Source organism: Leptopilina heterotoma, unplaced genomic scaffold (assembly GCF_015476425.1).
Source record: "Leptopilina heterotoma isolate Lh14 unplaced genomic scaffold, ASM1547642v1 Lhet_220, whole genome shotgun sequence".
In the NCBI taxonomy this organism is placed as follows: domain Eukaryota; kingdom Metazoa; phylum Arthropoda; class Insecta; order Hymenoptera; family Figitidae; genus Leptopilina; species Leptopilina heterotoma.
In genome coordinates, this window is record NW_025110938.1 from 438,397 (window position 1) to 451,870 (window position 13,474).

At 21.1% G+C, this 13,474-nt stretch overlaps 1 protein-coding gene across 1 annotated transcript in view; it reads right to left on the reverse strand.

The window, feature by feature from the left end:
• Positions 1-11,891, reverse strand: part of LOC122502161 (sushi, von Willebrand factor type A, EGF and pentraxin domain-containing protein 1) — a 240,126-nt gene extending 228,235 nt beyond the window's left edge. The window contains exon 1 of the mRNA XM_043612086.1: positions 11,755-11,891. Coding sequence (XP_043468021.1) covers positions 11,755-11,833 — 79 coding nt within the window. The 5' untranslated portion in view covers positions 11,834-11,891. The remainder of the gene's footprint in view (positions 1-11,754) is intronic.
• Between the last annotated feature and the right edge of the window lie 1,583 nt (positions 11,892-13,474).

Consider the following 13,474-nt stretch of genomic DNA (forward strand, 5'->3'; position numbering starts at 1 on the left):
CAAGTGTAAAATTTTATTCAGGAATATATAATTGTTGTATAAGATAATACTATTGTCTGACTTTGCATTTCTTTTTTCACTTAATAAATAGATTTTAACGCTATTGAATTAATTTAACAGGGTGTCTACAATTTTCGTTCAACAAAATTCCAGAGGTTCTTTCCCGGCTTTGTCCTAATTTAAAATTTTTCACAGTTTTTTTTACTCATCAAATTTAAATTTATTTGATTTCAATCACAAATAAATCTACAAATGTCTTCAAAAATTTTAATCAGAGTTTTTAAAAATAAATAAATCCTTCTGAAGAGTTTCCTTAAATTTTTTAAAAAAATAATGTTTTTTTTAATAATTTTAATTAAAAATTTAGAAAATAATTGAATTTCTACAAAGAATTTTACTATTTATAAAAGTAATTGAATCCTTCAAAAGAATTTTATTATTTATGAAAATAATTAAATGTTTGCGTAGAATTTTATTAAAATTTTTTGAAAATAATTGAATTTTAGCGAAGAATTTTATTAAAATTTTTAAAAATAATTGAATTTTAGCGAAGAATTTTATTAAAAATTTTTTAATAAATAAAATTCTTTTGAGGAATTAAATTATAATTGTATGAAAAATAAATGAATTCCTCTAAAAATCTTTTTGTTTGCAAAAATAATTTATTAATTGATTCGAAGAATTTAATTTAATTTTTTTAAACTAATTGAATACTTTCAAGGATTTAAATTATAATTGAAATTTTACAAAGAATTTTAGAAAAATTACTAAAAATAATTTAATGCCTAACAGAAATTTTACTATTTACTCGAATAATTGAATTCTTGGGAAGAATTGAAATAAAATGATTAATTTGTGCAATTTTATTTAAATTGTATTTAAAATAATTGAAATCCTGTAAAGAATTTTATTATTTATGAAAATAATTAAATCCTTCCGAAGGATTCTATTAAAATTTTTGTAAATAAAAGAATTTTTTTTAATCATTTTGAAATTTTAAAACAATAATTTAATTATTTCGAATAATTTGATAAAAATTGTATTAAAAATAATTAAAATTTTGAGAATTTAAAAAAATTTGTAAACTTAATTGAATTTCTGCGAAGAATTTTTTAGAAATTTATAAAAATAAATGAATTCTTGTGGAAAATTTTTTTAAAAATAATATTCAAAAGAATTTTGCTTTAAACATAGAATTATGAATACGGTGACGAATTTCTCTAGATTATTTTTAAAAAATTTAAATAAAATTCTTTAAAAGAAAGAATTGTCTGACTTTACTTTACCTTTTCTACTTAAAATACACATTTTTAGCCTAAAACTAAAAAATTTAATTCGAATTTACAACGAAAAGAATGTTTTTTCCTTGAAAGTAAACTATTGTTTTAGAGAATAAAAAATTTTTTTAGTCTGACATTAGTTTACTATTTCTACTTAATAAACGAATTTTATTTATTTTTCTACTTGGAAAGTAAAATTTTACTTTGTAAGACAAACTTAACTAAATAAAACTAAAATTTTGCAATGAAAATAGAAATACTTTTCCTATTGAAAAGCAGAAAATTATTTTCGACGGTATTTTATTAAAATTTACAGCAAAAAGTATTTTTTTACTCAAAAATAAACTAAAGAATAAAAAAAAAGACTTATACAATTAAACTATTCTTTAAAAATATTTTTGTCTGACTAAATACTACTTTTTCTACTTGAAAAGCACTTTTTCGACTCAAAAATTGAATATTATTTTAAACAATATCAATTTCTGTAACGAAAATAATTCCTGTCTGACCAAACAGTGTTTTTTCTCCTTAAATGTTAATTATGACATTAAATAGGTCAAGTTTATTCAATTATAACAACAGTTTTAGAAAGAAACTATGATTTCAACTGAAAAAGTGAAAATATTCTGACAATGAGAGAATGGAGTTTTTTAACTACAAAAAATTTCTTGGCTGACGAAATAAAACTTGTTCTACTTAAAAATTTAATTTCGACTCAAAAACACAGTAATTTAACTAGTTAGAAGTGCACTTCTGCGACAAAAATGTTTTTGTACTTAGAAAGGAAATAAATAAATTTTTTATCAATTTTTTTCGCTAAGAGTATTCTTGTCTGCACCAACAGTACTTTTTTTTACTTGAAAACTTAATTTTGATTTTATAGTTAAATTTATGAAGTGAAATTTACCAATAAAATTACTTTTTTTTAAATAAAAATGAGAAAATTATTTTCTAGAGAATTATTTTTTACTTAATACGTTCTTGTCTGACTAAATTTACTTTTTCTACTTAAAAAGTAAATTTCGATCCAAAATGAGTAATTTATCTATGTATTTAGATTTCGCAGCAAAAATTTTTTTTTGACTCAAAAATTTAATATTAGATGTTAATAAGTTCTTTAGCTAAAAATATTCTTGTCTGACCAAACAGTGTTTTTTCTACTTAAAACCTCATTTTTACTTAATCCACAAGAAAAAATTTATTCTGTTACTTAGAACTGAAATTTTACAAAAGAATTATTTCTTCTATTATTAATTTTGTCATATTTAATATAAAAAAATGTTGAAATAATTTAACAACTAAGCTAAAGCTTAAAAGACGTGAGCAGAGAAGAAGCAGAAAAAAATGAGATGAAATCTAGACAAAGTATAAAAAACATTATCTCGTGTATTTTAATTTTATGTCCAACATGAAACTGTGCATTTTATGAGCTTTAAAGGGGTAAAAAAATGACACATGGAAACCGCGCTCTGTTCACTACATCCGACATAAAAAATCCATTATTCTTCATTCATGATCTATTTCCTGCCAAGAATTTACAAGAGCCTTTTACTATTATCCATACGGCTTGTTTCAAATTGAAGCTAATTTTTCTTTTTCCTTTAAAAAAAAAGAAAATAGTAATAAAAATAGAACTTTACGTCTTTTTTTTTCGTTTATTAGTTCAATTTTTATATGTCAATTGTAATATTATTATGACAATAAAGTGAACTTTCGTGTAGCAAGTTATCGGTTTTTCATATATAAACGTGTGTTGGCAAGAATAACGATCGTTTCTGATAACCGCGCGATATGGATAATGCAACGTTTGTTCACGTTCGGAAAATGTGTCATTTCTCCCATTTTATGATAGAGGTTACACAAGTTAAAATGTCACTTTCTCACATGGTTCAATATTTCCTGTAAAATAGCATTCAGAAAAAAAAAGTTAGAAAAATTTCTCAAATTATCATATTCTCTCTGAAAGAAAAGTATTTTCATAGTAAAAATGTAGCAATTTTTTATCATTTAAAAAAATTAAACGATTTTTTTCGTCGACATTTCAATTATTTTTTATAAATGAATAGCAATATTATTCGACAAAATTCAATTATTTTCATAAACAATAGAATCACAAGAATTCAATTATTTTCAAGAGTATTAAAATTGTTTGCAAAAATTCAATTATGTTTAAAAATTAAAAAAAAATTTTGTGAAAATTTCAATTACGTTTATAAATAATAAAATTCTACTGAATACTTTCCAATAAAGAAAACTATAGTCCTTCCAAAATTCAATTATTTTCTACAATCTTTAACAAAATTTAATCTCTAAATCAATTATTTAAAAACAAAATTACAATTATTTTCAAAAGTAATAACATTCTCCGCAGAAATTCAATTATGTTCAAAAAAATTTTTAAATTATCTTCAAAATCGCAATTATCTTTATAAATAATAAAATTCTTCTATGAAATTCAATTATTTTCAAAAATTTCAATAAAAATCTTTACAAAATTTTAAATATTTTCTAAATTAACAATATTCCTGGCAAGAATTCAATTATTTTCAAAATTAATAACATTTTTCGCAGAAATTCAATTATTTTCAAAAAATAAAAAAAAATGATCGTCAATATTTCAATTATTTTTGTAAATAATGAATAACAAAAATCTTCGATAAAATTCAATTATTTTCAAAAACAATAGTATTCATCAGAAGAATTCAATGATTTTCAAAAGTAATAAAATTCTTCGCAGAAATTCAATTCTGTTCAAAAATTTAAAAAAATTCTCGTCAAAATTTCAATTAGATTTATAAACAATTAAATTCTACTGAATACATTCGTAAAAATAAAACTAACCTCAATCTAAGCCTAAACCTTCAAAAATTCAATTATTTTCTACAATTTTTAACTAAATTTCATCTCTAAATCAATTATTTAAAAACAAAAATTCAATTATTTTCAAAAGTAATAAAAATTCTTCGCAAAATTTTTGTTCAAACATTTTTTTTAAATTCTCTTCAAAATTAGAATTATATCTTTGTAAACAATAAAATTCTTCTATAAAATTCAATTATTTTCAAAAATTGTAATAAAATGCATAGCAAAATTTCAATTATTTTCAAAAATAACAAAATTTATTAAAATAATTTAATTATTTTCAAAATTAATAACATTGTTCGCAAAAATTCAATTATTTTCAAAACAAAAATGGTCGTCTACATTTTTAATTATCTATAAAAATGAATAACAAAATTCTTCGACAAAATTCAATTATTCTCAAAAGTAATAAAATTCTTCTCAGAAATTCAATTGTGTTAAAAAATTTAAAATAATTGTTGTCAAAATTTCAATTACGTTTATAAATAATAAAATTCTTCTAAACACTTTAAAATACTTTCTAAAAATTAAAACTATACTCCTTCTAAAATTCAATTATTTTCTACAATTTTTAACTAAATTATATCTCTAAATCAATTATTAAAAAAAAATAGAAAATTCTTATAATAATTATTTACTTTAAAATATTATTAAGGTATAATATTAACAAATAATTGTAATAAAGAAGTTCTTAAAATTAATTATTTTTAATATTTTTAAATAATTTTTGAAAGATAATAGTACATTAATTAAATGTACAATTAAAAAATTTCAAAATAATTGAAATTTGATAAAATCTAATAATAACAATTGAATTTTGATAAAATCTATATTTAAAAATAATTGAAATTTGATAAAATCTAACAATAACAATTGAAATTTGATAAAATCTATTAAAAATAATTTGAAATTTGATAAATACTTTTAAAAATAAAATAATTTTTGAAAAATATAAAAAATAATAAAATTTTTAAAGAATTTTAATCATAAAATAATATGAACATGTTTTTTCCAAATTTTTACCAGGTCTGAAAAATTAAATTTTTAAGAATTTTGATTTACTTTGTTCATAGAAAAAAGTCGAATAAAGTCGCATTTTTTGAAAATAGTCGAAAAAAGTCGAAAAAGTCATAATATCCGAATTGTCCGAGGTCTGTTACTCTTGAGTATATGAAATAAAGAAATTTAAAAAAAAAATTAAAAATCGAAGTTCAATACTATGGCACTTTTATAAAAATTAGAAATTACCCATATAAAGAAAAATTTGAAAACACAATTTTTCCATATTTTGTAAATTAATTTCGAGAATTCTCTTAATTAAGATGTACACTCCTAGTATCGTGACGTCACACAAGTTAATTAATTGTCAAATCCATGCAGATCTGGTTTATCGACTTCCTGTTCTGACAGTTCTAGCTTTGATTCTATAGTACCTTGGATATATTATAATCAAGAGCTGCAATTATGAAATTACTTCTGACAAGAGGAGTTGAAATTATTTACTTATATTATTGTATTTTTAAAAATTCTTCTATTTGAGAAAATTTAGAAAATTTCTATTTTTTTAAATAATATTGTACGTAATTTTATATATAAGATAAGAGATAAGAAAAAAGAATTGGATTTTGAAGGTAGAAGAGAAAAAAAAGGTAATTTTATATTTTTCGAATAAGTTTCGTTATATCGGGAGAAAAATATAACCAACAATATTCCAATGCTCTGTTTGTTTTGAACCTGTTGCACTCTTTTGCATGTATGTGGAATATATTTTTGATAGCATCCGTTTGCCACTCGATATGTTGATTCGTATGCTTAAAAAAATTCCAATAAGTTTCTTTGTTGAGGATATTTTTGTTTGTTCTGATAAAAGGACGACTCTTTATCTAATAGGATCAAGATTTTTTTTAACAACACTTATTTCTGTTGTTTTTATTTTATATTATATTTCATTTACTTTTTTTAAACTTCGATTGTCGTCTTACTCCGAATATTTTTTTTTATTTCCGACCTTTTGTAGAATTTATTAGCTAAAACAACTTATAATATTAGCTATTTAACTGGAAACAGTAGTTTTGTTACTTACTTTCAAGATAAATTGTTTATATAGTGTTAGGAGTTATTATTAAGTAGATAAAGTATAGTTTAGACAGACAAGAATATTTTCAGCTAAAACACTTTACAAACTCACAATGAAAGTTCACTTCTGAAGTATAAGGAGCAGTTTTGTTTTGAAAAATTGTTCTTCTAACTAGATAAATAATTTCGGGTCGAACTTTACTTTTAAAGTAGAAAAAGTAAATTTAGTCAGACAAGAACGGTTTTTGATATACAAAAAAAACTATTCTCTAGGAAGTAATTTCATCGTTTTTACTAAGAAAATGTATTTTTTTGAAAAATTTTATTTTCAATTTTTGAGAAATTAGTCCTATGGAATCAAAATGAATTATAATTTAATTTTCAAGTAGAAAAAGTACTTTTTGATCAGACGTGAATAAATTTATTTATTAATAATTTTACAATTAGAAACATAATTTTATCAACGATAAGGAGAGTATTTAAATTGCAAATAAAAATCTATTCTAAAAAAATATTCCTTGTCTGACTAGAAAGTAATTTTTCTACTTTTAAAATTATAGCACTATTTTACCTAGTCAGGTGTGAAATTTGTCAAAACAGTAAATTTGTTATTTATTAGGGAAAAAGAAACATTTTTTCTAAAATACAAAATTCATTTAATAAGTAGAAAAAGTTGACTAAAGTCAGACAAAGATGTAATTTTTATTCTTTACAAGTATCGTTTATTTTTGAGTAAAAAGAATACTTTTCGCCATAAATTTAATTTCTAATTTGATTTATTCGTCCAAAAGGGTCAAAAACTACTTTTTAAGTAGAAAAAGACAGACAATAATATTTTTAGATCGTAAAATTTGTATACTTTTGAAAATACTTTTCCCCTATTCAGTAGGAAAAGTATTTCTATAACGAAATTTTAGTTTTATTTATTAAAATTTGTTCTACAAAGTCAAATTTTGATTTTTAAGTAGAAAAAGTATTGTTTAGCCAGACAATAATATTTTATTTAATAGAATTTATACTCTCAAAAATAATTTTTTGCTTTTCAGTGGGAAAAGTATTTTTATTGCAAACTTTTAGTTTTATTTAGTGAAGTTTGTCCTGCAAACTCAAATTTTACTTTTCAAGTAGAAATAGTATTCTTTGGTCAGACAATAATGTTTTTGGTCAATAAAATTTATATCCTCGAGAATAAGATTTTTTTCAGTAGAAAAAGGAGTTTAATTGCTAAAAATTACAGTTTTAACTTTTAACTAAACGAATTTGTTCCATGCAGACAAAAATTACGTTTTAAGTGAAAAAAGTACGGTTTAGTCAGACAAAATATTTTTTTTTCAATTTTATTCTAAAAGTTAGAATTTTTCTTCTTTTTAAAAATAGGAAAAAAAATTTTTGTTCCTAGTGTGTTACTTACTAGGAACTAGGAAGTTGAATAAATTTGATACAGTTCAAAATTTTTTTTACTAAGTAGAAACAGTAGACTAAGGTCAGCCAAAAAATATCTAATCTGTAGAATACTAGTTTATTTTGAAGTAGAAAAACTACTTTTCGTTTGTAAACTTTAATTCTATTTATATAATTTACTTCTATGGGTTCAAAATTTTTTCTTAAGTAGAAGAAGTTAGTCAAAGACAGACTGTATTTTGATTAGAAAAACAACTGTTCGGTCAGATATAAATTGTTTAAGCTAAAAAAATTAATATTCCGAAAAATAATATACATTTTTAAGTACAAAAAGTAGTTTTTGTAACGAAGTAAAAAATTTCCAGATTTGGAATAAAATTTATTTAAAAAAAAATTTGTCTGACTACACAGTACTTTTTCTACTTGAAAAATAAATTTTGAAGTTATGTGATTTATTTATCTGATTATATGTAAAATTTTTCAATAAAACTACTGTTTCTTCTTAAAAAGTAAATATTATTTATTAGATTATCAATTTTTTTATCAATTTTTGTCTGACAAATCAGTACTTTTTCTACTTAAAAAGTTAATTTCGACACAAAGGCGTAATTTATCTAGTCAGAAGTGCATTTCTGTAACAAAAATATTTTTCTACTAAAAATAATAATAATAATACCTAATAATAATGCATAAATAATTTTTAAAAACGAACTTTAGCAGCCAATTTTTATTAAAATATATTTTTTCGACTTTTGTCTGACTAAACTGTACTTTACCTACTTGAAAATAATGTTTAACATCAAAGAATTAATTTTCTTTGAAGGTAAGTAATAAACCCATTTTTCAAACTTAATAATCAACAGTTTCTTTGAGAATATTTATTTATCTCTTGTCTGACTAAACTGTACTTCACCTACTTGGAAGTAATTTCTTGAAAATTCATTTTTTTTAATGCAAATAACAAACCAATTTTTTTACTTTAGCAAATATTTTCTCTGAGAATACATTTTTTTGACTCTAGTCTGACTAAAATGTACTTTAGCTACTTAAAAATAATTTTTAACATTAAAAAATTTTATTGAACAAAAAGAAAAATGACAAAACAATTTTTTTAAACTTAACAGCAAATATTTCCAATTAAAAAAAAAAATTTTCGACTGGGAAATATTTGCGTCTGGTTTAACTGTACTTTTTCTAATTTTTTCAAAAAAATCTATTTTAAAATTATTGGTCTTTAAACGTAAAAGTAAAATCTACTTAAAAGAAAAATTTCGTTATAGAACTACTTTCTACTGCTAAAATTGTGTTTTAAAATAAAATTGTGTTTTAGAAATAATTTTGTCTGACTTAACTACACTTTTTCTACTAAAAAAGTATATTCTGAAATTATTTGCCTGAATAGTAAAAGTAAAATCTACTTAAAAGTAGAATTTAGTAACTTTTTGCTAATAAGTGAATATTGGCGCTTAACATAAAAATTAAAAATTGTTTTTTCTTTTTAATTATTTTGTCTGACCTAACTGTACTTTTTCTACTTAAATATTTTTTATATATATCACCATTAATTTATCAACCTACTTGTAAATTTGCTAAACAAAAACTAATTTTTGTAACAAAAAATAAATGTATAAAAATACATTTTTTGCTACTAAAAATACTGTCTGGTTTAACTACACTCTTTCTACTTAAAGATATAGTAAAATAAATTCCGTCTATTGATAAATGAACTAACTGCACTTTATCTACTTGAAAATAATTTTTACCACTAAAGAATTAATTAATGATGGTTTAATAATAATTAAATTAATAATAATCCTAGAAAATTTTACGACCATTGATCAAAATCGAAATCCACACTATTGTTTTCGTGAAACTCTACCCATCTTATGAGGAAGGAATAATAAAATACTGTTAATCATAATAATAATAATAATAATAATAATAATAATAATAATAATAATAATAATAATCACAAAACAATGAAAAGACAAAAGTTGAAATATATTATGATAATAACAAACTACATAATATGACACACAAAACCCAGCGTAAAATTAGGAGTAACGAGAGCAACTCTTGTTATCCTTCAACTTTACTACAGTTCCCTGGCTAGATTGACGTCGGATATACAGAACTTTCTACTCAGGAAGTTATTCTAAGCTAGTAAATGCATAAAGCTGTTAATTATTGGAAAAGCATGAAAATCCAACTTTATATTTGACAAATTTTGTCCATCAAATTGATTCTCTTTTCACTATATATATAATCCTATAGAAATATTCCAATATAGGCCAGACTATACTTTTTTCAAATTTTTAATTTTCTGATTTTTAAAATTTTTTCTTTTTTCATGTAAAAAAGATTTCATTATTTCCTGAATGGAAAACAATGTTTCTTTTTTAATATTTTGATGCAATTTATTTACAGATGTGTAAATTATGGAATTTCGGATGAGAAAACACCCAACGATTCATAAATTGACGCAACATTATTTTGCATTATATTTGCTGAACGTTTCGTTAAATTTTGAATAAATTGTCCATATAAATTATATAATATGGCTTATCGCTCTAAATATTCGAGAGATATTAATGCGATTCTATAACATAATTTCTAAAACAATTTCTTAACAAATTAAAAAAATTTTCAAAGAATTTTAATAATAGTGTTTTGAATTTTTACGCATTAATTTCTTTATTTATCCTGATAATTGACTCGCATTTTTTTCGTTAAATTTAATTTTAGAGAAATTATTTTATAAAAAAAAGAAGTAAACAATAAATCTAAAATAATAAAATTTTGTTTTTTTAAATTTAAATTAAAATTTTTAAGTAAAATACTTTTTAAACATTTTTTTCGTTAAATTTAATTGGAAAAGGTAGTTTACACTATAAAGAAGAAAGTAAAAAATAAAACTAAAATAATTAAAATTTTTTTTTAATTTAAATTTAAATGTAAAAATTTTTAAGTTTAAAACTTTTTTTTTACATTTTTTTTTGATAAATTTAATTGGAAAAGTTATTTACACTGTAAAGAAAGAAGTCAAAAAAAAAAAAATAAATAAAACTAAAATAATAAAATTCATTATTCAAAATCTAGAATGAGTTTCATTACAATTTCGTTAAAGGTTGAGTAAATTACTTTTACTTTTGTTTAATGGAGTTACACAAAAACATTCTCAAATACAATTGTAACTGATGTATAATGTAGCTAGAGAGAAACTGAAATTCAGTATCAGGGAAACAAAGAGTCATTTATAATTAATTTTCAAAAAACACCGCTATAAACTCTATTTAATAAATAAACCTACATTTTTAATCTCACTTTGACAGAAAATTCAAAACGCATTCATAAAAAGCATTCGATAAAGAAATATTTATTTTAATTTCAGTTTATTGTTTGCAGAACTAAAGAAGAAATTTAATAAAATACAAAAAAAGTAATTAATAATTATTTTAAAAAATTATTCTAAACAATTATTTTAAACTATTGTTTTAAACAATTATTTTAAACTATTGTTTCAAACAGTTACTTTGAACTATTGTTTCAAACAATTACTTTGAACTATTGTTTTAAACAATTATTTTGATAAATATATATAATTATTTTGATTAATTTTGAAAAATTATTTTAAACAATCATTTTAGGCAATAATTCAACAAAAAGAATTTATTTGTAGATAATTATTTTAAACAATTATTATAAATAATTATTTTAAACTAGAGTGAAACCTGTCGAAATGCACATCGGATTTTTTAAATTTTATTACAGTAAATTCTGGAACTAAGTGAAAATAATTCTTGTTGGATATTTTTTAATCCAAAAAAATTTTAAATCTTGAATTGCATTTCGACAGGTTTGACTCTATTGTTTTAAACAATTATTTTAGATAATAATTTGAAAAAAAAATTTGAAATATTTACTAAGAAATGTTATGCATAAAAAATGTTTTCAGCAAAAAATTACTGTTTATCTTCAAAATTATTATTAGAATTTTAAATAAGAAAACTTAAAATTAAAATTTATAATGATTTTTTCTATTATTTATTTTATGAAATATAAATATAAATTCTCATCGCATTTATCCGAAATTGTAAATGAAAAAAATAAAAATAATTTTTTAAAGTTTACTCACCGATTGAAGAAATAACCCCAATAATAAATAAAAGAAGACACTTGACTTTGACAATGTCGCGGCATTTTTTCGCGCACATGTCGAAAAATTGAAAATTCGTTTACGTTTTCAATTGCTCTCGTTATGAATCGCACGACCACTCGTGTGGCTCTGAGGAGACCGCTGGATTTTGAGTTTGAATCTCTTCAGCATCCTGACTAAAGTGGCAAAAGGCGCCTGCTCATAGACGACCAGCGTATCAGGGATGCTGAAATTCCATTAATCCCCGACTCTATGAATTTTTCTTGCCTCCATAATACACTGAATTAAATTAATAAATTATTTAAATACACTAAATTTTTTAATTATTCTTTTTTCTAATTTTAATTTTTTCATAGTTTAAAATTTTTTTAAATCTCTTGTCAGATTTTTTCCTTTTTGATAAATTAACAAATAAGTTGAAATTTAAACATAATTATTGTATTTTTTTAAATTAACAATAAAATACTTTGAGAGATTTGTTATTTTTTTCTGTTAAAAAATTATTCTATTCCTCTTTGTACTGAAGTGTTTGACACAAGTTGGCGCCACTTTTCAAGCAATTCCACGTCTAGAAGTGTGGAAAAGTCATTTCCTGTTTTACAATTTTTCGAAAATTAAAAAAATTATGTACTTTCAAAAATATTTTAATTTTATTTTCAAAATACTTTTTAATTTCAATTTTGTTTTCCTTTTTCTTGACAAATTATCAACAAATTATCGGAACAATTTTTATTTAATTGAAAATTAAATTTTAATTATAATTGAATATTAAGGAAATAAAATTGTATTTTACAATTATAAACACAATCTTCAATATGAATTTATCAAATAAAATTGCGATAAAAATAGTTTTGAAATACCCTAGGCTTTTGCAATGAATCAGCAATGATTTGGATAAGTCGAGAAAGAAAATAATAAGCAATTAATAATTATTAATTAGCCTACAATTTTTATTAACATAATTTTCTATTATCCAACTTTGAATAAATTTTTCAAACACTAAAAATGTAATATTAAAGATTAAAAATTTGGAATTATGGAATTTAAAATTACACTATCTAAATTTAAATTAGAAAAAATGTTTAGTAATTTAAATAAGAGACTTTTTGCTTTCGAATTAGTAAATTTTACTTATAAATTAGTAGAACTTAGTATTTTTTACTAAACTTTACTAATTTAAAAGCAAAAAAAAATTATTAAACATTTTTACTATAATTAAAATATAGAGAGTAAAAATTAAAAATTAAAAATTTGATAATTAAAAATTTTGAATTTAAGATATAAAAATTTAAACGGTCATTAACTTCAAATATATAAAAATTGAAAGTTTTAAAAATTTAGAATTTAAAATATAAAAATTTAAAATTTTTTAAATTTAGAATTTAAAATATAAAAATAATTATTTTAAATAATAAATTTGAAAGGAATTTTCATTTATCTCCCGTATTTGAAAACAGAATATATTGTGCATTAATGAATCGTCAAAAAATTGACGATATTATTCTATCAGGAAAAACAAAGTAAATATCAAGTGAAATATTTGTAAACAAAATATTTCGAATATTATTAATAATAATGACGAAAGGCTTTAAAGCAGAATAATCGTAAATCACTCGATAACACTTTGACCCTTGCTATTGCAATAATTATTCTTTTTGCCACCAGAGATACGTTCTTTTTTTTTTCCTTAGTTAATAAA